Source organism: Arvicola amphibius, chromosome 4 (assembly GCF_903992535.2).
Source record: "Arvicola amphibius chromosome 4, mArvAmp1.2, whole genome shotgun sequence".
Taxonomy (NCBI): Eukaryota; Metazoa; Chordata; class Mammalia; order Rodentia; family Cricetidae; genus Arvicola; species Arvicola amphibius.
In genome coordinates, this window is record NC_052050.1 from 37,860,694 (window position 1) to 37,887,148 (window position 26,455).

The window sequence follows — 26,455 nt, forward strand, 5'->3', positions numbered from 1 at the left end:
GTTTCTCAGCTACCATGTATTCAAATTCATGCATATTAAATGTGGTGAAGTCCCAGTCTCAGAGATGTGAATCTATTGGAGGTCAGGAAAACTGAACACTGACCTGCACAGGGCGTTGATCTTATTCTGCAGCTTAGTGCATATGGCCAGTGTGAACTCTGGCCACTGTACCTGGAGATGTCTCAAAGTACCCTGCCTATACCTGTCTGGAGCCTGTCAGCCCCAGCACAGGACAACAGCTTGTTGACATGGACAATACTAAGGGTGAAGCTTTGAATATGAATACTATCTTTACCAATCCTTACCATGTATTTGTTGGCACAAATGCAAGTGCTTCTAGAGCTTCAAATTACAGTTATTCATGTCTGCCAGACCCCTTGTGGTCACGGGGAGGCATTCACTCACTTTAGCTCTTGGCATCAGGATGCTTTGGCAGAAGCGAGGCTTTGGGCAAGTAAGGCTTCGTTGTGGTAGTTTGAATGACAATGGCCGCTACAGGCCCAAAGCAAGTGGCACTATTAGGAGGTACGGCCTGGAAGGAAGTGTTTCACTGGGAATGGGTTTTGCCATTTCAAATGCTCAAATCAGTCAGTCTCTCCCTCCCTCTCAATCCCTACTACCTATGGATCTGGATGTACGACTCTTGGCTACTTCTCCAACACCATGTCTGTTAATGTGTCGCCACAACAGTAATGTACTCCACCTCTGAACCGTAAGCCAGCCACAATTAATGTTTTTCTTTATAAGAGTTTCCATGGTCATGGCGTCCACTCACAGCAACAGAAACCCTAAGGCAACTGTCATCAAACCATTAACACTGGGTGGAGTGGCAGCCCATGATGACATCAGGATCTTTGGTAGCTTGATAGAGGGAAAGACTAGGCAATGAGATTTGTTTCTTTCGGGATATTTTTCCCTTCTTCTGTGTATTCTGTTTTAGGGATAATCTGTTACTTTTCCTTTAGGATTATCTCAGGATTATTTTAGGATTATCTCACAATAATTAGAATTATTATGGCATGGGAGTGCATACATGGGTTAACCTAACCATGAGCTCTGCAGGAGGGTGATTTATCTTTGTTAAACTGGAAATGCCAGATGACCACACAGTCCACATCTACACCTGTACTTACTCTCTGCATATTTTAAGAATGTTCAGCAAAATTTTAGCAATATTTTAAGATGCCAACCCCAAATCCAGCATACTCTGGTTTAGGCATACCTATAAACTCCACCACTACAATATGGAATGGCTCACATTTTTCTGTAAAGTGTTACCATGAGGTACTTGGTAGCTTTTGGATCTGTGTGCTTTTGAGGGGCTGAAAACTCCCAGGTGTTCTTAAAGTACAAGTGAAGACTTGAACCCTTGATTCCCATGCTTGTGTTTTCTGGGTCAAGTGAAAAGAGATCATTTAAGATCTCTTCAGCTATAGCATTTCCTATAACTGTGAATCTCTCTCTCTCTCTCTCTCTCTCTCGCTTCTCTCTCTCTCTCTCTCTCTCTCTCTCTCTCTCTTTCAGACAGGGTTTCTCTGTGTATCCCTGGCTATCCTGGATCTTGCTCTGTAGACCAGGCTGGCCTCGAACTCACAGAGATTCACCTGCCTCTGCCTCCCGAGTGCTGGGATTAAATGCCTAGCTTACAAATACCTCAAATTTTCAAAGAATACAGAGGAGAAAATATCTTTCACTTCATGACTTAAGAATCCATGGTTGATGCATACAGTTGGCTAACATATGACCACACAAAAAGCAAACTACTGGTACACATTAGAAACTAGTAAAAGGATATTATGGAATGTGCAAAAAAAATCTTATAGATTATAAAAGGGGCTGGAAAAAAGGTTCGGTGTAAGTTACAAGACCAGAGACTGGATTCTCACCCACATGCATGGTGAGTAGGCATGCTTAGCTGGCTGCACTGGCTGCTCTGGTGAATAAGGTAGAGAGTGAGACTCAGGCTTCCCCAGTATAAAACACACACATATGGTGGTCTGAATAGTAATGGCCTCCATAGGCTCATACACTTGAATGTTTGGTCATTAGGGAGTGGCACTACTTGACAGGGATTAGAAGGTGTGGCCTTGTTAGAGTAGGTGTGGCCTTGTTGGAGGAAGCATGTGATAAGGGTTGGGCTTTGGAGTTTCAAATGTTCTCTTTTTTTTTTTTTTTTGCTGTGTGGCGATTTGGATATAGAACTCTCGGCTCCTTCTCCAGCACTATGCTTGCCTTTGGATCGCCATGTTTGCCACCATGAAAACAATGGATTAATAAACTTCTGAACTATAAACTAGCCCCAAATATAAGAGTTGCCATGGTCATGGTATCTCTTCACAGCAATAGAACACTAAGACACATGTGCATTGACACACATGAACATACATGCACACATCACAGAGAGACACATATAAAAGAGAGGCTACGTGATGTATGATTTATTTTCTATAATATTTCCAAAATGACACAGTCATTGTAGGAGAACCAATGAGTGTTTGCCAGGGCTAGGGTTACGTTCCAGCACCTGGGAAGCAGAGGCAGGTGAATCTCTGAGTTTGAGGCCAGCCTGGTTTATATAGTGAATTCCAGGCCAGCTAGGGCTACAAAGTGAAACTTTGTCTCAAAAACAAATAACACCCCCAACAACAAGAAAATGACAAAAGACTCCTCCCACACAGAAAAAAACAAGTCACTCTTTCCCGCCTGAAAAAGTCTGTAATGTACAGTCTCATTTGTCTATACTTGTTATTTTCTAGTTTTGAAAGTATACTATGTGTAAAATATTATCAATATAAAAAACTGAGTAAAAATAAAAACTGGCAAGTGACTTTACTTACCCAGTCACCTCACTGCCCCTCTCTCATCATTCTTGACCAGGATCTCTTTGTCTACAACCTGGGACTAAAATGCTTCTTTAACTTAAGTCAAGATGGAAGAGTGTATACACTACTAATGGTGAGTTAAAAAGACACATACATACAGATTTTGAGCAAATGTCTAGAAAAGTAAATGGAGGTATTTTACAAGATCTGAATTTTACAGCAAGACTTTGTCCTGGAAGAGTATAGAGGGTTTTCTTGTCCTAGGCACTTAAGGTAAATGACAAGGTAGATTACCACTCTCTGAAAAAAGTAAGAGATGAGCCTGGCTTGTTGGCACATGCCTTTAATCCCAGAATTCCCTTTAACTTCAGCACTCGGGAGGCAGTCAGGCGGATTGTTGTGGGTCTGAGGTCAGCCTGGTCTACATAATGTATTCTAGGATGGCTAGGGTTATATTACGGAACCCTGTCCCAGAAAAACCGAAAACAAACAGCAAAGCAAAACAAAAAAGATAAGAGATGGTGGCAGGGACGGGAGGAGTGTCCACCTCCTGGGGAAAGCTCACAGACGCTGACTGTGAGAGCCCCAGCTGATAGGACTCAGCAGCAGGCACACACGTGGCACCCCAACTCACACCAGGGAAATGCACAGTAGGATAAACAAGAGCTGTTAAAATTAAGGAATGGTGTTGGAGGAGTAACAGGTTCCCTGAGTCTGATTTTTCACCTTCCTCAGAACTAGTCAATTTTGAATCTTCTTCCTGTCACATCTTTCAAAGCAGCCTAACATGAGACATTCCCCCAGCTCAAGGTTTGTCAGTAACCTTCCCAATGCAGATCACAAAACAGTCTTTGCTGTTTAGCAATGCAATGGTTTCTGCTGTATGAAGCCATCCCAGAATTTCTGCTTCAGTTCAGTGGGATACTGGAGGAGGTTCCTCAAGGTTCAAAGGGGGAAACCTGCAGGCTGGAGACTTCCCTCCAGGCTAAAGAAACCATGGTTAGGTCATGACTTTGAGGCAGCAGTTGTGTCTAGGTCTAGACATCCTTAAGGCCAAGAACTCCAAAAGTAGGAAAGGTCCAGTTTAAAGCCAGGTAGAAATTATTTTTGGGGGGGCTGGAGAGATGGCTCAGAGGTTAAGAGCACTGCCTGCTCTTCCAAAGGTTCTGAGTTCAATTCCCAGTCAACCACATGGTGGCTCACAACCATCTGTAATGGGGTCTGGTGCCCTCTTCTGGCCTGCAGGCATACACATGGACAGAATATTGTATACATAATAAATAAATAATTTAAAAAAAAAAAGAAATTATTTTTGGGGTATGTCTGCATGTGTGTGTCCATGTGCAAAAGCCAGAGGAGTGTGTTGGGCATCCTGTTCTACCTTTTCCATCACAAGTCTCTCACTGAACCTGGAGCTCACCACCGTGTGTGTGTGTGTGTGTGTGTGTGTGTGTGTGTGTGTGTGTGTGAAAGAGAGAGAGAGAGAGAGAGAGAAAGAGAGAGAGAATAGAGAGAGATATATATAGAGAGAGAGATAGAGATATGGGGGAGGGAGAGAATGAGGCTGGCTGGTCAGCAAGTTCCAATGATCCTCCTGCTCCCCCTCGTGCAATGCTGGGTTTTACAGCATGCGTGGTTATGCCCAGCTTTTATGTGAGCACTGAGGATCTGAACCCAGGTCCTCATGTTTACACAGCAAGCACCATTACCCACTGAGCCATTTCAGAAACATTTATTTTTACATTCATTCATTCATTCATTCATTCATTCATTCATTCATTTATTTTGAGACAGGGTCTCACTATGAAACTCTGGCTGGCCTCAAACTCACAACAATCTGCCTGCCTCTGACTACCAAAGATGGATTAAAGGTGTGCACCATAATGCCCAGCTAGAAACACTTCTCTTGACAGCTTATTATAGCACCAACTTGATGCTGAAGAGGAAGCATCGTTATGTGTCAGGGAAGCAATGGGTTTGCAGACCTCCTTGCTGTCAGAGGCAAATGATCTACTCGAATACCATGCATTTTGAGTGGCAGACTACAGCGAGGAGAGGCGGTCTTTCATGAAGGCAACTAGGGACTCCTTTACTGAATGCTCCTTTTGGGTGTCTCAGGTCAGAGGTACGTCCTCCAGTCTCTGTTGGGCATTCAGGAAGAAATGTATGGGTTCTTACTGTCTTACTCCAATCTATCTCATCCATCAGGGAAAGGCCTTACCGTATAATTGGGGTTTCCTGGCTGGATCCGTAGCTCGGCCAAAATCCAAATGCCATTTGTGAGCTTCAGGGACTGGTATAGCATGTCTTGCCCTTCCACATTCCTCTTGGCAATCGTGTAAACATTGTTGTTTTGCAGCTTGCTGGAAACTGTGTCTAGAAGCAGAGATCCAAAACTTACTCAGTGAAAATCTCAGACAGATGTATTCCCTTCTCCGACATTCTTGTGAGCGTCACATACGCTTGAGTTCCCTGATGAACTCTATCACACACACATTCCAGGGGGCTCTTCTAATACAGACAGGCAAAGGAGATTACACAGTAGAAAGTCCTAAGAGTGACTAAGACCAAACTAAGAACTCATAGTAATGACTTTCTCGAGGCTGTGACAACACGCCCTGGCCCAAGCAACAGAAGAAAGGAAGGGCCTGTTAAGGCTCACAATCCATCGTGGTGGGGAGTCATGGCAGCAGTAGCCGAAGGCAGCTGGTGGACGCTGCACCCTCCCTCAGCAAAGGATGAATGGGTGCCCGTGTTTTCCTGCTTTCCAGTTTTTATTCAGTCCAGGACTCCACCCCAAGGAATGGTGGCACAGAGTTAAGGTGGATTTTCCCACGTCAATTAACTAATCCAGATAATCCTACACAGGCACACCCAGAGGCTAACCTAATTTAGATAACTGCTCACAGGAGTGTCTAGAGGCGTGCCCTCTAGGGGATGCTAGCCGGGTCAAATTGACAGTTATCAAGCATCATAGTGGTAGACTGGAGCAAGTGCTGGGGAGAGTAGGAGTCCTCACAGATGCCGCAGTGTGAGTGTTACTGCTCCCCAACCAGCGCAGTTACACTGATGGTCAGACGCATGCTTCCTGTTACTTGACTCTGAGTCACTTAGGCCTCAGTTTCCCAGGGTTAGAAAAGGGCAGAACTGCACAAGCCTTTTAAAGTCAGATTTATTAAACTGGATACTTAACATTTTTTTTAAGCAGGCAAATTAATTCTTTAGATGCTAGAGAAAAATCATGCTTTCAAAGAAACAAGGAAACTTAGTGCTTTAATAAAAGATATGAATGCAGTGCCGCAGCTGCCTCAGGCTCCTGGCTCCTGGCTCCTGCTGCAGCGACTTCCCACCTGGATGGACTGGGAGTCTGATAGATCCTTCCTTTCTTCTGCTGCTTTGCCCAGAGAATGTGTCACAGCCCTGAGAAGTCATTCCTATGAATTCTTAGTTTGGTCTTAGTCAATCTGAGGCCTTTCTATTTTCTACTGTGTCATCTCCTCTGGTAACTCTAAACCAACGTTAACACACTGTATTCTGTTTTCTGTCTGATAGACACCGAGGAGGACTAAAGTTGAGTGAAGATGACTGGTCCACGAGGACCATGCCTCTGCACTCACTAGCTCAGGGCAGGGCTTTGCTCTGGTGACTACGGCATCAGAGACCTGATGGTCTAGAATTAAAGGTCATGGGAGATACTGGAGTCAGAGACAGATAAACTTCTAAGAACAGAGATGCTATGCCAGATGTGGTAGTCCATGCCTTTAATGCCAGCACTTGAACCCCCCACCACACACACGAGAGAGAGAGAGAGAGAGAGAGAGAGAGAGAGAGAGACAGAGAGACAGACAGAAAGACTAAAGGATAAACACAGTCTCTAGGAAAAGGAAGCATGGTGACGTTCTGCCCCAGGGAAAGGGAAGATCTCAGCACAGGCAACCTCATGTTTTTATCATGAGCTTTTCTCAGCATCTGGACAACACGTACCCATTACCACTATCTGTAAATATGTATTCAGATTTTGTATTGACTCAGGTGCTAGAGCTGCTCCAGGGTTAAAGCACCTGCTCGGACGGAAGTAGCTTCTAGAGGCCCTTCTTACTATGATGTCAGTCAGGTAGCTTGAGGGACAGCAGCTAAGGCCTCATTCATTGAACATTTTATCAGTTATTATTTAACTTTTTGCCTTTTATTTATACAGTTTTCACTAATATCAAAGAAAAGTAGTAACAACTTAAGAGTGCCTTTAGGGGCTGGATAGAAGGCTCAGCAGTGAAGAACACTGGCTGCTCTGCCAGAAGACCTAGATTCATCCCCAGCTCACTGTCTAATGCAGTGGTTCTCAACCTTCCTAATGTTACAACCCTTTAATACATTATGTTAATAATGTTAACCAACCAGAATATTCTCTCGCTCTTTTTTTTTAAGACAGGGTTTTGATGGTGGAAGTTATAAAATAATTCCACACTAGTACAGAATTTTGTATAATAAAGGGTTATTTATTTAGGGGAGACTTACAGACCACTATCCTAGATAAAAGTCCTCTGCATGAATAGGCCGAGAGCCAGAAGCAAGACAGCAAGAGCAGGCTTTACCAGCTGCATTTATAGTTTAAGAGACCACGCCCAAGTGGGTTGGTATCTTAAAGGCTACAGGCTAAAGGAGTGGAAGAAGCTCCCACAGCAGGGTTTCTTTGTGTAGCCCTGGCTGTCCTAGAACCAGCTCTGTAGACAGGGTTGGCCTCTAACTCAGAGAGATCTGACTGCCTCTGCCTCCCAAGTGTTGGGATGCTTATGCCATCACCATCCAACCATTTATTTTGTTGCTAAATCATAATGGTAATTTTGATACTGTTACGAATTTTAATATAAATATCTGATATGCAGAATATATGATATGCCACCCCTGAGAAAGGGTCATTCAACTCCTAAAGGGGTCATGACCCACATGCTGAGAACTGCTGGTCTAGGGAATCTGATGCCCTCTTCTGTCTGGCCTCTGAGTTCACCAGGCACTAAGCATGCATGTGGTGCAGATTTATATGCAGGCAAAACACCCAAATCCATAAAAAAGAAAGAAAGGAGGGGGAAGGGAGGCAAAGGGAGGGATGGGTTTTATCCCAGACAGAAAGTCTATCTCAGGGTAGTTCTATGCAATACTGCTGGAGGAGGGAGCCTCAATAAACTCTGCAATCATCTTGTAGTGGGGGAGACAGCTCTTGCTGTCACTCTGGTTCCTACAGTGAAGTGCTCTTGCAACTTAATGGGTTGCTAAGCAACATTTCCAGCTGGAGTTTGGCTAATGCTTTTTGAAAAGACGGTCTTTAACACACAGGGACTTGCTTTAAGTGGCAAAAGCTTTTCCTAACTTTCAAGGTGCTTGCCTACTTTCCAGAAAGGCGGGTGCCTTTGTTGAGCAGTCTTGTTGCATAGACCTACATTCATCTCATCCGTGTACCGAGGCCCAGGTGCTTGCAGACTTCTTGTGCTCTCACCATTTGTGCAACAGATGCCAGGGAAGGAACAGGGCTCGGCGCATGCTGAATGGATGCATGTACTGTGACTTCTATCAGAAGGCTGAATGGAGAAAGGGTACTTACGAGCCAACTTTTATATTTCTATTTATTTAAACCATATTAATATTATTAAAGGTGTGTGTTATTTGTTTTGGGGGTGGGGGTTCATTATATACCCTGGGCTGTGTAAATGAGACTGGCTTCTATTCCCGCCTCCCCAGTGCTGGGATTACAGATACAAGTCACCACACCCACATATTTTTAAATTTACTTTTTGAAGTGTTAACACACTGAATCCAGAGCCTTGCATGTATCAGACAAGGACCTATCACTGAATGAGGATTTAAGGACTGAAAGATATTTACTCTGCTAAGTGTACCAACTGAGGGAGGCAAATGCTGGTGGTGCATACCTCAACCTCCACCCAGGAGCCTGAGGAGGAAAGGATGCAGTGAAAGCAAATGGTAGGCAGCTTCCAGTCACACTGGAGCAGACGTGTTAAGCTACCACAGTGTCGTGCACACTTGAACTACTGGCAGACGGGCCAGAGTCTGGACACTGGGAGATGGTGAGAAGAAGGTGCGATGTCAATGGCTTCTGTGTCTGCAAATGATGCTAGCTTAGGCCAAGGTACTGAGATCTGTCCCAAAGTAGGGTGATGGCCAAATAGGATTGTACTTGCTTCAAGATGTCATTTCTTCTTGTTCTTTTTCTTCCTTCCACAGATCTGGCTCTGTGGATCTGGGTGTTTGGGGTCTTAAAAGGTGTGGGTGTGGTCTTCCTTCTCTCAGCTTTATTCTTTAGCTAAGGTCACAATTCTGTCAGTGATACGAGCAAAGAAGGACATAAAGTGGACGGGGGAAATCTGCACTTCGGCCCCTTTGCTCATCTGAAAAGGCCGTTTCGGGGGAAGACTGCTGAAAACGACTGGGAAAAATCATCTGGGGGAACAAAAGCTATTTTCAAGTGCCAACTAAGAAAGTTTCCGTTTCTGAAATGTCCCAAAGCATAGGAGAACCACAATAAAACAGAAATCTAACTCATTCTCACTTAGTGGCCATGCCTAAAGAAATAGCTTTTTACACAGTGCCAGACAAGTGAAGATATATACCAGGTGTTTGAGCTTTCTTGAATATAGTAAACAACAGGCTTGCAAAACTGCTTGCTACAAGCACCCCTTTTTAGATTATGGATGGAAATATACCTACCTACTGTGTACTTAGGTAGTGTTTCAAGATATGTAATAATCCCAAATGTAGCTAAAAGGTACGATATGGCTAGGTGGTGGTGGCACACGCCTTTAATTCCAGCACTCAGGAGGCAGAGGCATGTGGATCTCTGAGTTTGAGGACAGCCGGCTACACAGTGAGACAGTGAGATCCTGTCTCAAAATTAAAGAAGAAGAAGAAGAAAAAGACACCTGTAGAATTGTTTGAATGTTTGCTGTTGGGAAACAGGAGTCTTGTCTGTTGGCGCCTTTTTAGCCTAAAATTTTCTAGTATTTACAACAAATAGCAATGCCATCACCAACACCACCCCAGACATCTTTATTAAGGTCTGATTATTAAGATTTACAGTGGGTCCCTTTCTTCTCTAGAAAGACATCAGAGAACAGACAGAAAATCTCACTGCTAAGTTGGTGAGTCCTGTAAGGCTGTGACTTCCTGGAGCCCAGAGTGTTCCTTCCATCTGTCAAATGTCTTCGCTAGCACAGAAGGTCTATTTTAAGTGCTGCTGCTATTGTGATTAGGAAGATCAGCTGGAAAGGATGGTATTTTTAGCTCTCAGCGAGACACAGGGTGTTGAATCAGAAGGCAGCAAACCTGCATAGGCTCTGTTAATAGAGTCCTCAAGACGGGGAGGAAATGGAAAGGCCAGGGCCTTTCGTGCAGCAGCGTGGAGACAAGGAAGAGTTAGAAGGGATTAGCTGAACAAAGTGGTCTTGCAAGATAAGCAGTGATTTAGCAAGGGAAATGGCCTTGGGCAGCTGGAGAAGACAAACTGGCTGTCTTTCTTTATGTTCCACGCGCCCCACTGCCACAATATGTGTCCTCAGGAAACTGGTTCAATAGCATTTGGAACACACACACAGGAGGAACTAGTGTGAGGCCATGGTGGTTTTCCAAACTGAGTCTGCTGTGAGGACTGTATCAAAGCAAACAGCCTGAGAAAAAGGCCCCGTGTTCTAGTGCAGTAGGCATTCTTTTCTTTTTAGTATTTTGGCATGTCAAACTAAAGTTCTTGGTTAATCAAATTCCCCGTGCAAATACATGTTCTTTACACACAGGACCCCTAAAACCAAAACTGCTTCCCAATTACTCTGGCTGTTTCCTACTCTCTATAGGGAAGGAACGGTGACCTTCCACCAGAGGTCAGCAGCAAGCACCTGGGACCTGTAGTTCTACAAGCAAATTTGTTAGCGTAACACTGAGTGGGACAGGTCTTTCTAACATAGGACTTATCAGAGCTCTCATTGTGTGCACACACAGGCATGTCATATGCTCCATTTTCCAACCTGAATCACTCCAGGAAAACTTCTCCACCTTTTATTAAGGGACAGTTGCCACAGGATGGCGGTTAACCCAGAACTGTGTCTGTGGCACGGAGTGCAGAGGCTGATTCTCTGGGTTTTGCCATCAGCACATGGACTCTATCTACAGTCGAGGGTTCCCACTTCCTGAGAACAGTTCCTTCTGTGAAGCGCTTCTGCGCTTACCAAATATGGTTCACCGAAACTCACCAGCAAACTTTAGTGGGCAACTTAAAAACCCACAAAACAAAACTGAGAGTCTCCTCACACCGTCTCCAGGGGCACAGATGGGAGGTAAGGAGGTAACCCTTATCACAGCCAAGCTCTATCTGAAGTGTGTATGCTCAAAGGATGCCGCTGTCTTTTATGTCTGAGGCCTCAAGCAGGCATTTATCCTTCTAAATGTCTCGGAGGCCCAACTGGACCAGTACATTTGAGAGCCAGCACAGGAAGATGCTGATAACATTTGGATTTCAAAAGCCCTACATACAAAGATCTGTCTGAATACAGAAGAAAAATACAACACAGAGACCCAAAAACCTAAAATTAAAAATGGAAAATTGAAATGACAAGACAGTGAGAGCTTTTTCTTCTTTCTGTACTGCATATTGTCTGTCTCCTTCCTCAAATGCTCTGCTCCAAGAGTAACAGAGGACGGCAGTGTGCAGGAGACCCACAGGAGGACCAGCACTGTGCAGAGGAGGAAATGAGGAGTGAGGGGTCAGCGAGGAAGGTGCTGCACAGGAGAGAAGGAAGGCTGCTACAAAAGCCAGTATTCTGAACAACAAACATTCCAGTCAAACAAAGCCCTATCGACAGACAGCCGCTGCTCTCTCTCCTCTTGGATTACCTCTTTTTGCATTTTACAATAGCAACAAAATTAACTAGAAAAGGGTTTAGGGATTAATGGTGATTTAAAAGGTTATTATCATTATCTGAAAGTTGACAAACAGGAGAACAGTAAAGGTTATCAGCCAGGCTTTAATCAACCATGATACATGCTTTACTTATAAACAGAATTCTAAATACAGGTTCTCAGATCCTTTTCTCCAATGCCAAACACTGATCCGAGAGATGAAAGAGTCAATTCTGAGAAGGGTGGCTATCCTCAAGTACCACTTTAATTACCTGATGCTGAGGATACTTAAGTAACATGACTGATATTTACTTCTTCTGCTACTGAAGGACTCACGGGCAAGTTACATGGTTCGTGTTTTGTTGCTTTCATAGTTTTCTATATTTTGCAGTGCTGAGAGCAAACCTAGGATCTTCTATAAGTTAGGGCTAGTTTCTTTATTTTAAATATATTAATCTTGTAGCTTGTAAGTAATTCAGTGCTTTACATCATAATATCCCATATTTTGAAATTTTTTTTTTTTTTTTTTGGTTTGGTTGTTTTTGTGTTTTGAGAGACAGAAAGACTCAAAGACTCACTGTATAGTGCTGGCTGGCCTGGGACTCACTGTGTAGATATCCAGGCTGCTGAGATCTGCCAGCCTCTGACTCAAGTGCTAGAATTAATCCATGCACCATCATGCCTGGACACATTTTGTGTGTGTGTGTGTGTGTGTGCTTTTAAAAGGAGATGGGCTCATTATATAGCCAAGACTGGCTTGGAATTTGTAATCCTCTTGCCTCAGCCTCCTGAGTTCTTGGATTACAGGTGTATGCCACAATGTCTGGACAACATGCCAAGTATTTAAGAGAGATTTGCAAAGTAATGTATGTAACATGAACCCATCAGAATCATGTTAAATGCAGAAAGAAGCGGGGACAGGAAAGAAAAATTTTAAACATTTAATTTGACTAAGATGGAAATGAATCAAGAAGTATTACTTACCAGCATTTAAATGACATTCCTTAATCTGAAACTGAAGTTCATTTTCATTGGGAATATCCTTCCATGTTGCAAGGAAGACCTGGCGTTCTGTATGGGGAAAGGGAGAAGAGGGGATACATCAGTATTCTTTTCCCTGATGCTTCTACCAGTTTTCCTTTGGCTTGCCAGGAGCAGGCTAGGATTGGAGCAAAGTTTCTGATATGCAACGGTGCTGTATACTAGGCCCTTACTGGCTGAACTAATAGACCCTGGAAAAAAGTCTGCATTTAAAGTTTAGTTTTGGCTCCTTGTAGTCCTACTTGGGGAATTTTGGGCATATCTTGTTACCGTTCTTTTTCCCAGACAGTGTTTCTCTGTGCAGCCCTGGCTGGCCTCAAACTCTCTCTGCCTCTGAGTGCTGGGATTAAAGGGATGCACCACTACACCTGGCTGGATGGCAGTTTCTTAAGTAAGGAGAGGGAAAAGCCAATGGTTTACTACAAATTACTGAATTCTTATCTTACTATGAACTCAGGGTTAAATAAGTGCTAAATTTACATACTATGTCACTAACTCATAAAATAAATGACTTTCATTTTGCAAAGGTAGAAACCAAAATAGGGGCCAAACATTTTGCCCACAAACACAGATAACCGACAAAGACCAAGTTCACAGCCATCCTCAATCCTCTCACCTGTGTGTGGGGTGGCTGGGTCAGTCAGCTAAGTGGCTCTGGGATTTGGGATGGCAGAGTAAGAACAGCGACTGACAAATGACCAATGAGCAATTATTTATTGGGGTTTTAGAATATCCTAACGCCATTTTAAAATTTCAAAACGGTCTGTACTTCTAGGGCTATGTCATGCTTGTCATCCAGATGGTGGCAAAGGCATATTCAGCAGGACAGGAGGACACACTTACCCATTTTGCCATCTTCTACAAAAAGCACATTGAGTGGGATGAGGCAGCTGAAGTAGAAGACATCAATATTGTTTTTAACAGCCACCTGGCAGGGGAGCAAAGTGGAAAAATGCGGGCATCAGTAAGGAGCCAGGTAGCAGGAGGAGAGCAGGTGTGTGTCTAGAAATCTACTTCCTGTTTCAGTCAGAGCAGGCCTCCCAATCATCACATACCAGCCCATCGCTGCAAAGCACATCATCCTTGCTCATAACTGTGACCACCTGTAAGCAATCTTTCTTTAGGAGGACCGTCTATAGGATACCCTCTAGACCAGAGGTTCTCAAGCTGTGGGTCACAACCCCTTTGGTGACTGAACGACCCGTTCAGTCTGCCTCCTTTGACACAGGTTCTTCCATTGGCCTGTTCACCAATCAGAGCAGGCCGGCCAGCGAGCCCCAGGGACCCTCCCGTCTCTACCTTGGCCATGCACCTACTACAACACCTTGAATTTCTATATAGGTTCTGAAGGTGGATTCAGTTCTCTTATTAAACCCTCCTCCAGTCCTCTTCCCTGGTGACATTACTATTCTTTACAACCAACTAAACAAAGTAGCTACCATTCCCTTCTTTTTTTTGTTTTGGTTTTTCGAGACAGGGTTTCTCTGTGGCTTTGGAGCCTGTCCTGGAACTAGCTCTTGTAGACCAGGCTGGTCTCGAACTCATAGAGATCCGCCTGCCTCTGCCTCCCGAGTGCTGGGATTAAAGGCGTGTGCCACCACCGCCCGGCTACCATTCCCTTCTTGTTTTATAGATAAGGAAACTAAAGAAAGGAAAAGGGATGACCCGGGACAGGTCATAAAACTGTACCAGGATTCAAATTCAAACTTGTCTGATTTTCAATTCAGTCTTGATTATGTTTTTTCCTCCTCAAAAACTAGAGGCCACAACACCTGTAACTTTTTCAAGAGATGGGTTTGACAAGACCTATTTCTCAGGTTCTACCATAAAGAAGCATATCGGGCTCAATTGCTGGTAAACCTCATGGTTATAAGGACAGGCCTTTAAGCAAAGAAGTGGTTTTTCCTTCCTTCCTTCCTTTTCTTTTTTTTTTTTTTTTTATATACAAGCTTCTGGACTATGGTCTTACCCTGTGTGCACATGCTGTTTTAAATAAGTTACTGCAGGCACTTTTATCTGGGGCACTCGATTAGTGTGGGTATGGGGACAGGCTGACTCCTGCCTGCAGCAGGTTCTGGAACATGTGAGGTGACCAGAGAGAGGAGCCGCTCTAAGACACTGCCTCCCACAGCTTGCTGCCACCAGCGACTTCCTCCCTATGTTCCCAGCACTGCAGAGTATGTTCCTCTGGGCAAAGTTCTGTGATTACTAATGAAGCCTATTTCTTTCTCACTTTGCTCTTAAAAAGCAAAAGAAACTGGATGTGGTAGCTCATGCCTATAATCCCTATACCCAGGAAGTTAATATAGAAGGAACTGCTATGAGTTCAAGTCAGCTACAAAGACCCTGTCTCAAAAAACCAAAATCAAATAAAGTAAATAAGTAAAGAAAAAGTGCTTATCTAACACCATTGTTCTCCCTTTCTTCTTTTCCATATTTTTATGAAAATTTTTTCATAATGTATTTTCCCCCTTCCCAACTTTGTTCTCTTTTTAAAAAAAAAAAAAAAAACTCAAGCGAGAAACAAAAATGAAACAAGAAAAACCCAAGAAACAGAAAAACAAAAATCAAAACAACAGGCAAAAGACCAATAAGACAAAAAAAAAAAAAAGTAAAAGAGAACCCGAAAACAAACAAATAAACAAAACCCCCCAAAACAAAGCAAAATGAAAGAAAAAGCCCACAAAAGTACCAGAGTTCTATGTCTGCTGAGTATTCCTGGGCATGGGCCTGCCTGCCCTAGAGTGTGGTTGGTATATCCAAATGACAGACACTAAATTGAAGACAATTGATTTCCCTTTGTAGATAACCCCTTGGTCAGGAATGGACTCCATGTCCATGTCCTCGAGCGCTGGGACCCTATCTGGCTTGACCCTGTGCAGGTCCTGTGCACGTTGCTACAGTCTCTGAGTTTGTATGTGCATAAGTCCTGGTGTGTCTGGAGAACACTGTTTCCTTGAATTCATCCATTACCTTTGAAGCTTACAATCTTTCTGCCTCCTCTTCCTCATGGGTCCCTGATGGAGACATCCCATTTAGGGCTGAGTGCTAACAAGTCTCTAACTCTTTGCACATTGTCAAGTTGTGGGTCTCTGTGTTAGTTTCCATCTATTGCAAGAAGCTGCTTCTCTGATATGGGTTGATTGAGGCACTGATTTATCCATCCTCCCCCCTCTTTTCTACCTAAACTATACACCCAAACTTCACCAAAACTGTGGCTATGTGATAGAAGAAACTCCTTTCTGAAACCTGCAGCTCTTACATTTCTTCCCCACTCATCTTTCTGAACTTCCAGAGCACCGTCGCCTCCCCCTCCATCATTACCAGGGTATGCCTCCTTGACACAGTCTCTCTGATCTCTCAGAATTCCTTCAATTACTTTCTTGGTAAGCTGTGCTTCTAACCTTCCAATTCCTAAGCATAAAAGTTTCTGATCTATACCACACAGCCTGATTCTCAGAGAGACCAAGCCTGCTGGTTAAAGCAGGGAGCAAAATGTCAGAAAAGGGTGTGAAGCACTCTTGGGTGCACTGAAACACCACTTCCAGAGATGTAAGCCAGCTGTGGCTTCTGAAAAAGAGCTATGCTCAAATTCGCCTGATTCTCAGCAGCAGAATTAGAGAAAAAGAGTGCCTTTCTTCAAATTATGGCCTCAAGAAGATGTCATGACAATGCCCGACTCTGGAAAGGGCGCACAAGCGAGAACTGGGGAGACGGCGTCGGCTGGTCACAGGAGGGCTTCATGTGCACTAATGACTATTATTACTGTCATCCTTGACTATAAAGCAGCCACATCTCACAATGCATCAGTTCAAAGATTTATGGGTGTTCACTATATTCCAAGCACTTGCCGTGAAACTAAAAGTAGAGAAAGCACAGCGGTTATTTCTGCAGGGGTAGCGACTCTTAACCAAGGGCTTTTCTCAGAACCATCTTGACAGGCTTTTCACAACGGACACTAGGGGTCTGCTCTTTATGACAGAACAACAGCCTCTACCGCTGGAAACAGCATCTAGAAAGAGCACTAATATACAGCAGTGCTTTTGAAGGAGGCCGAGCGAGTTCCTAAACATCTGTCCCGAGAGTGCTATTCCAGTCACAGCCTGACGGCAGTGCTACACCATAAGATGCTCCTTAGGTCAGCAGGCTAAACCATTTGGTTACTGCCTGGACCTCATAAACAGATGAAAGCCAGGAACCCTCTGCTACTCTGTGACATACAATACAGGGTTCTCATCTTTCCCGAAGACTGCCCCAAAACATCTGCTCTAGAATAATTCTGTGAGCAGATCCTCTAATCAAAGGCAGTAAACACTACTGGCAGAGTCTTGGGAGTCAGAACAATAGGTTTCAAATTCTAACTCTGACACCTGCTTTCTGTGTGACTGAGGGGCAAACAATATCCAGAATAATTTCCTGTCCACAAAAAGACCAGAAGCATTATTCACAGGGCTGTCATAAAGATGAGCTCATATTTGTTAAGCACACAGAATGCTGTCTAACTCTCAAGCACAATGGTAAATGCATGACAATAGAAAACAACTTTCTGTGGTGATATTTGGTTTGTGTTTTATCAAATAAAGCTTACCTAAAGATCAGAGTACAGAGCTAAGCCACTAGACGCTAGGGCAGTGGTGGCACACATCTTTAATCCCAGGATTTGGGAAACAGAGGCAGATGGATCTCTGATAGTTCAAGGCCACCCTGGGCTACACAAGCCTGAATCTGTCTAAAAGAGAAACAGAACTCACACAAAGAGGATCCTGGCACTTGGGATCCCATGCCTTTAATCCCAGCACTAGAGAGGTGGAGACAGTAGTGATATGGCTGGGTGGAAAGAGGAATATAAAGTGGGAGGAGACAGGAGCTCAGATGTAGTCTGAGGTTTGGTGGAGACAGTTGCAGTCCGAGGATGCAGTCTGAGGACAGGATCGCCCCCTTTGGTCTGAGGATGCGGTAGAGGTAAAAGGTCCCTCCAGTGGCTGGCTGCTCGGCTCCTCTGATCTCTCAGCTTTCACCCCCTAATATCGGACTCTGGGTTTTTATTATTAAGACCAATTAGAGTTTGAGCTACAACTTTCAGTACCTTATTTCCTGTTTTGATTTTCTGAGATTTTTTTTTAAATAATTAAGGATAACCTAAGGATAACCACATTGAATTATCTGAGATTTTAGTATTATTACTATGCTACATAGGGATCAGATAGTTTTAAAGAGCTTACTGACAAACTGTTTGCTTAAGCCAACCAAAATTTTACTGTGACTTGGTAAGAGACCATCTTTTAGGAGCAACTGCACAAGTTATTTGCTGGGGAAATGTTTTAATCTTATTTTAGTTTTAAAAAAATCCGTATTTTTGCAGTTTTCAAACTTTTACCATTAGGTAGAACTGCATTCATTTCAGGCTCACTGCTCCCACGGATCACCTCTTGTTTACCTTTCTGGGCTATTTCCTTCACTTCGACCATATCCAAACTGCTTCTTGTCCCCAGTACTGAAAGTCACAGCTCTGCACTTTCCTGTGCTCTTCTCTCTGCCCGAGACATCCTTTTCCTTGAGCTCTGTCTAACTTATCTAGCTGTAAGTCTCAGTTCAGTCTGAGATTTATTTCCAGAAGTCCTCAGCCCCTCACAGCGCCCAGGATACACACCGCTATCGCAGTGAAGAACGTGTGCTCATTTCTGTGGGGCCACTGCCGATAGGCGAGCTGAGTGCTGGCATCTCACTCTCACCAGCACACGGCCTGGCTCCATCACTGTTTGTTGGATGAAATGAAGGAAAGGACATTACAAATGGACCAGCACCCTGGTGTGCTCAGTTGTTTCCCTCCTTTGCACTTCATTCCCAGCACTCATATGTGTAACGAAAACATCAGTAAGACCTCAGGAACACAGACTCTCAATGAGGCCCAGGGTTGGGGGAGAGATGACGGTGGTGGTTCTTTCAGTTTGAGATCAGAGCTTAAGCACTGTCTAGCACTTAAGGTAGTAGACTGCACCCTAAAGAATGCTAGATACTCCGACGGTGGTGGCGCACACCTTTGATCCCAGCACCTGGGAGGCAGAGGCAGAAAGATCTCTGTGAATCTCGAGCAGCCTGGTCTATAGAGTGACTTCTAGGTGTCAAGGATATAGAGTGAGCCCCTGTCTGAAAAAATAAAAACAAAGCCAACCAAACAAAAAAAGCAAGCTGGATGCTCCATGGATATGTCAACCATCCTTTATAAACAGAACCAGTCCCCTTCTTTGGGGATAATCTCATGTGTATGGGTGCTTCACCTGCATGCATGTCTGTACATCATGTGAACATCTGATGCCTGCAGAAGTCAGAAGAGGGAGTTGGACTTCCTGGAACTGAAGTTACAAATGGCTGTGAGTCACTATGTAAGTGCTGGGAATGGAACCCCAGGCCTCTTCAAGAGCATCAAGTACTCCTATCTGCTGAGCTCTCTCCCAGAACCTAGCCTCTCCTTTTTCCTCTCTCACTTCCTTTTCTTTAGGATGCTGGATGTTGAATCTAAGGGCCCTCTGCATGCTAGGCAAGCACTCTAGGACTAAGCAACACCCAGGCCTGCATTGTTTTAAACACAGAATCTTGCTGTATGGCTCAGACTGGATCCTCAACTCCTGATCCCTCTACCTCTGACTCCTAGAGAGACAGGCATAAACCATTACAACTTAAAAAACAAAAACGATTTTTATAAGATAGTGGGTCTAATTATGTAGCCCAGGCTAGCCTGGAGCTTGCTATGTCCTTTTACCTCTGCCACCCAAGTGCTGGGATCACTATTAAGCCCACCTTCTTACTATCATTGTTTTAATGGACAGTTTAAACTATTATGTATTTATGTGTGTCTGGGTGCGGTTTTATGCACATTTGTGTGGGTGCCCATGGTGGCCAGAGGCACTGATTCCCTAGAACTGGAGTTACAGGAGCTTGTGAGCTACCTGACATGGACACTGGGAACCAAACGCGGGTCTGCACTCTTTACCACTGAGCTCTCTCCAGCCCAGCTGTCATTTCAAACTCAATAAATGGAGAACCTTTCGGCATCTTCCTATTTCTACACTTGCCTCCACAACACTCAGCCTCCCTAGTTTATATTCCCCATACGGTAGCCAGAAGGAGCTTAAAGAGTAGGAAGGCTGGCAAGTACTTCTCTGCTCAAACTTTCAATGGCTTTCCATCTCATTCAGAATACAACTGCTATAATCTGGTCCCACCAACCCTGTGACGGTTCCCCCTTGCGCTTCCAGACACATGGCCTGTTCTTTGCACACAGCCCAGCCCGCAGCTTCCAACTTCCTGTTTTTTGCACTTGCTGCTTCTTCCTCCAGACATCTGCATGCTTTACTACTTCCTCAGGCTCTGCGTTAATCAAAGCTGATCTTCTCAGGCAGGTGGGTCTTCCAGACCACGTATTATGACAGTAACAGATTACCCCTCCAATCCCATTATTTTTCACTGTCCTTTTTCCTGTCCCACATTCTTTTCAGTTTTCTTTTTACATTTATTTGCTGGCTTGATCATACCTCTTGCAGCAAAACATGAATTATATGAAGGAATTTTTGTCTTTTGTTTACTACAGGATTCTCAGTACCCACATGAGTGTGGAGTAGATGCCTTTAATCCCAGCACTCAGGAGGCAGATATAGGCGGATCTCTGTGAGTTCAAGGCCAGCCTGGTGTAAGTGTTCCACCAGACTGTTACACAGAGACATCCTGTTTTGAAAAACATATATATATATATATATATATAATTTTTATATATTTTTTATATTAAAAACATACAAAGCAGCCAGACATATAGAACATGCCTGTAATCCCAGTCTCCAAGAGGTGGGATCAGAAGGATCACAGGCAGGAGGCTAGCTTGGACTACATAGCAAGGTCATGCCTTAAAAAAATAAGCAAAACAGAGAATATCACTGTGCAACATAGCTCATAAACAGTAATATTTAATCTCCAGTCTCACCTGTGTAAATGCACAATATAAAATATATTTCTTATGTAAACTGTAGTTAAAATAAGCATAAAGCTCACAATATTCACATTCCCAATAAAAAATGGTTTTAAAAAAACGGGTTCAGTGAGCAAAGGAACAGAATGCCCACTTCAGCTACAGCTCTGAGGCTGCCCAAAGCAGGCCACAGATGGTACAAGGAGAGGCTTGCCTTCCTCTGGTATACACACCATATGCAACATGTGGCCATAACAATATGAACCTGTTTTCTTCCTAGGGACATCAACAGGAAAAACAAATAGAAATGATTATTATGAGGCACTCTGAAACAGAAAAGTAAGCTAAAAATGCTTACTAGCCATAATAATGCTTTTTTAAAGGTACTTTCAGGGCCTGCTGGGGGAAAGAGTAGCCTGTCAGCATCAGCCTGCACCCAGCAATTACTTTCTTTCCATAGCATAGGAGGCCTGCTGCAGTAGCTGCAGCCTCTTTATGGTGGCACAGCTGGAGACGAGCAGCCTAAATTAATATTCTAACTGTGTTCCAGTGTATTTAAAAGTACTATAAAAAGGTCTGAAATGAGCCCAGCCTGAACTCTGGCAAATGGGGCCTCTTAAGATACCTCTCACCACAGGTAACCAAAGGAGGCACCACTACCACAGGACCCAGTCGAGCCTACAGGGCTCACCTCTGAGATTATCTCATTCACTCTTCATGACGTCACATGTGACCTTTCCAAGTCTCTGAAGAATATTTTTTCTTTTTATTCCTTTTCTCCATTTAGCTTTTGGAAAGATTATTTGCAGACTGGTCCAAGTTAGGACCCAGCAGTGACGCCAACCATCTCCAGTTCTCCAAGGACTGATGATTCAGATGTGTTTTTTAAAGTGCCACACAACCTAGTCAACAGATCCTAGGGGAATGGCTCCGAGTGACAGGCTTTTATTGGCACAGATTCTAAGTGTGATATATGTCATCTGAGACTCAGGCAGAAACGGCCTTTTCTGTTTGCTGCAAGAGTTCACCTTCAGCTTCTTCATTCCTAGTCAATGCCCAACTGTCTTCTACTTTCAGTTTAAATGATATCTCCCACCTCAAAGCCTGCTGATCAATGAACTATGGGGGAATCCTCAGAGAATCCTGAAAAAGCAGAGCTATCTGCAACTGCTGACAATGTCTGGGCACAACAGAATGTAGCAGAAATAGTCATAAAAATCTCACAGAAAAGATCAATGTATTTCCTGCCGCATGGGAGTTACTCTTTAACCCAGTGATGAGCTGTAAACAACCCTCTTTCTACGTATTCGTTCTGTGATCATCCAATAGGTCAGAATTCATGTGAGTTGAGTAGCACTCAGACCGTACCAACTTGCTGGGTATCCTGTTAAAGGCTCTACCTGTTGACGCTCGGGAGACGCTGGCTATTATCCACTGTCAAGAGGATGTGAACAGGAACCCTATGAAGGGAACGCACGGCAGCTTCCTCTCCTGACAGATGCAGAGGTTCTAGGTTCTAGGTCAAAGCCCCATGGCAACAACATGCACTGCAGCACTTGTAGTTTTGACAGAAATAGAAGCTCTGAACGGACATCTCCCCATGACTCCTAAAACTCAAAATCCTCAAGTAAGACAAATTATTTCTGACATTTAAAAATACAAGAAATTCCTAGGAGCCAATCTCTTTTGTAGGCCTTGTTTTAAGAACAGGACTCATGTAAATTCTCATTCTGCCATGAGAGTTATCTAATCTATTCTCAAAGAAACTCTCAGGTCATTTAGACCATGGGTTAGAATGTATATAGACTAAATTCCAAAATACCAAAGAGAAGATTAAGGTTGTAAAGTAGATAGACATTGGTTTCCGCGAGAGACCAAACTGTCGCAATTCTGATTTGGGCAGGGGTACACAAGGCCGTCTATGGGAGAAGCCCAAAGCACAGCAGCATTAGAACTACTGAAATCAAGCTCTGCAATGTTTAAAGATTTATCTTTAGTTTTTACTGATGTGTATATGTGCACACGCATACTGGTGCCTGTATGGCCCGGAACAGGGTGCTGGATCCCCTGGCACTGGAGTTACAGGTGGTTGTGAGCATCCCAGTGTGGGTGCTGGGAACCGAACACTGGCTTTCTGAAGGGGCAGAGCAAGTACTATCAATCACTGTAATGCTGTTTCCACCAAGCTCTTCAACTCTTACTGCAGTTTAAATTTAAACCAGATCCAAGTAGCCTACCTACAGTCATTACAGAAGCTCTCTGAACTCAGGCTAAACTCACACCCCCAAGATCCCGACACAATATTCAGTGTAAGAACAGCCAGGTGACAACTTGCTCCCAAAGTCCAGTTCAGCTTAGAAATTCCAATTTCTGTACCTCTTATCTCTTAATTCATAATCACACCTATTTCCAACAATACAGATTTCTGGATTACATGTAAAGAAAACCTGGGTCAGAATTTTTCTTTTAAAGGCAAATGCTAGGCTGATCATTATCTGAAGAAACTGTTTTCTTTTGCAGCCCTAACTGACCTGGAACTCACTATGTAGACCAGATGGGCTTCAAACTCATGGTGATCCACCTGCCTCTGCCTCCTGAATGCTGGGATTAAAGGTGTGCGGCACCATGCCTAGCTGTGAAATAAAAGAATGACCAGATAAAATGAACAACCATGTCCTTTTATTTTTATTTGATTTCAATGCTGGGGTTTGAGTAAGTAGTTCAGGCTAGACTCTCAATGGTCCTCTTGCTTCAGCCTCCTGAGTGTTGGGACTGCAGGTATGAGTGGCCATGCCCAGTTTACCCTTTCTATGCAAGCTCCCCCACCTCTCCGTCTATGTGTCTCTCTTAAATACATCTCTGCATTTATTGGGGTTATGGAAAGGCAAGCAATTTGCCTTCTGGACTCAGTGAAAATGTCTTGTTCAGCTATATTTTCTGTCAGGTATCTAAATGATTTTTGGTTTCCCTTAGGCACTTTGAGAGCATTCCTCAACTTTTTCATTTGCTCTTAGCTTGAGCTTTCAAATTCACTCTAGAAATACTAATAAAAGTAGCCTTAGGCTCTTAGGACACAGTTGAATAATTTAGGGCTGGCAGTTTGATTTTATTCTTAAGAAGTACAGGCACAGGTTAATGACATAAAAATTATACAAATGTTAACAGACAGCCTATTTGTCTCCTCATCTCCAATCTCGGGATGTATTAATATGCCTTAAAGCAACAGTTCCTTTCCCATTCCCTCCCATGGAAATGAATCTGTGATTGCTGTTCTGAGATGAAATTTAGGCTCCAGATCACACCCCACCCAGGAAAATGCTCAGACCCTGAGCAACAGCAGGCAGAGGTTATAGTAAGGGAAACCTTGCTAAGACAAAGAGCTGGTCTTGCTGGATATTGGTTAAGAACTAGAAGAATCAAAGCAATCACCATCAAAATCACAACACAATTCTTCTCAGACCTTGAAAGAACAATATTCAACTTCATAGGGTATAATTATTATCTCAAAATGCTCTTAATAAAAGGCAAAAGATTTTAACTTCATATAGAAAAACAAAAACCCAGGATAGTCAAAACAATCCTGTACAATAAAGGAACTTCCAGAGGTATCACAATCCCTCACTTCAAGTTCTACTACTATAGAGCTACAGTAATAAAAACAGCTTGGTATTGGCATAAAAACATACACGAGGATCAATGGAATCGAACAGAAGACCCTGACATTAATCCACACAACTATAAATACCTGACTTTGACAAAGAAGCCAAAATTGCACAATAGAAAAAAGAAAGCGTCTTCAACAAATGGTGCTGGCGTAACTGGATGTTGACATGGAGGAGAACACAAATAGACCCATACTTATCGCCACCCGCAAAACTCAAGTCCAAGTGGATTAAGCCCAGGGCCTTGTGCTCCAATGATCTATATAGTCAGTCCCACTGTCCTCATTAAAAAAAAAAAGTTTTATGGCAAGAAAGCACAACAGGAACTTTTAGTGTAGATATGACCTCTTTCTGTCAAAATATGACTAACCTGTGATACTACGCTGACCAACCCAGTGGCTATCTAAACACCATTATTACAAACTCTCAATTTTTTCTTACTCTGGTTAGTTAGCCTTCAGTAGAATTCCTTTATATAGTATCAGTGCCAAAAATAGCCACCAATAATTGCACAGGCAGAGACAGGTCAGTTCTCCACATGATAACTAAAAAAAAAAAAAAAAAGATATTATTTTTATTCTATGTGTGTCAGTGTTTTTTTTTTTTTAATTTTTTTGACTTCTATTAAGTCCTTATAAAACAGAATACATAATCCTGGCATTGACAGTCGGTGGGAAAGGAGTCTGTGGTGGTCTTTCCAGCTGGTAGGACGGAGCTGAAAGTGCCTGCACGCCCCGCTCTAAAACAGGTCTCATCTTATAGAATCCAGCATGGTTGGTGGCCAAGCCATGGATCGTCTCACAGTTAAAGGGTCTGAGCCGTCCTCCAGGTTGGACACAGAGAAGACCAAGGAAGTGAGAGCCCTGCAGGGGCTAGTCCTCAGGTGCCCAGGAACCCCCCCCTCCCCCGCTTTTCAGGAGGCCTTTGGAATGTGCCCAAAGGCAGGCAGGACTGAAGGCAACCTCTCCCACTGTGATGATCCTATGAGACTGGGGAGGAGGGTGCTGGGCAGTGAGTATCCCAAGCCCCCACCCACCAGACCCCAATATTTAAGAACTCTTCAAGAACAGGGAAGCAAGTCAAACTATTTCTTTAAAAAAAAAAAAAAAGCCTAAACTAAACTCGACAAACACTCTTCACCAAGAGGTTTTAAGCCAGGAGCCCTGGAGACACCTGAGCAGAACGCGGGGCGGGGTGGCCTGGTCCCCAAAGCTGCCCTCCCCCATCTCCCTGTCTAGCAGGGCCATGGAGAAAATGGGAACTCATATAGCATAGTAGCTCATGGCTAGAAACAGCCCCTAGGCCTGGGGCACTGCAGGCCCACCCAGTGCCTTCTCAGCCCCTCAAATGCCCAGAGGAAGGCCAAGGCAGCGCTGGCTCCTTTCCTGAAGGTAGGCACACACAACCCCCTGTCCTTGGGGGCAGAGGAAAGTAAGGGACCTCTGAGTGTGGCTACAGCTCAAGGTAACATAAGGGAGCCAGGAGAGCTCATGAACTCCAGGGGCTGCATCGGGCAGGCTGTGGCCGTGGTCAGGCTGAGCCCTGAGAAGGGGCACTCAGGTGCCCTGGTGGGAGGACACATGGGGACCCCATGTTTGCTTATGTGGACCTTGTCCAGCACCTCTCCTGCCTTGGTGGAGCTAGCTGGGTACAGGTCCTCCTCAGGCCCTGCTCGTGGGAAGGGGGATTGGGAGCTGTAGGCCTTTTCCAGGGCAAGGAGCTAAACAGCCTGGAAGGAGATTGTGTGTGGGTGCTTTACCTGCGTGTATGTATGTATATATGTATGTATGTTATGTATGTATACCATTTGGGTGCCTGGTATCCAAGGAAGCCAGATGGCATCAGATCTCCTGGAACTGGGGTATAGACTGTTGTGAGCCCTCATGTGGGTGCTGGGAATTCAATCCATGTCCTCTGCAAGAGCAGCAAGTGATCTTAACCACTGAGCCATCTCTCCAGGCTTCCCAATGCTAAACTCTTACCTTAAGCAATTCTGCAAATCCCATACAACAAACACCCCCCCCCCCACTCCACCCACAGTCATAAATCTTCTCCCTTTCAATGACGGCTCT

The 26,455-nt window shown here is 44.0% G+C and overlaps 1 protein-coding gene across 3 annotated transcripts in view; it reads right to left on the minus strand.

Annotated features, from left to right (window-relative positions):
- Ap2b1 (adaptor related protein complex 2 subunit beta 1) overlaps window positions 1–26,455 on the minus strand; it is a 113,336-nt gene that overhangs the window by 1,706 nt on the left and 85,175 nt on the right. For all 3 annotated transcript variants that reach the window (XM_038324822.2, XM_038324823.2, XM_038324821.2), the window contains 3 exons: window positions 13,605–13,689; window positions 12,705–12,791; window positions 5,044–5,198 (listed from right to left, as the gene is read on the minus strand). In XM_038324822.2, coding sequence (XP_038180750.1) covers window positions 5,044–5,198; window positions 12,705–12,791; window positions 13,605–13,689 — 327 coding nt within the window. The remainder of the gene's footprint in view (window positions 1–5,043; window positions 5,199–12,704; window positions 12,792–13,604; window positions 13,690–26,455) is intronic.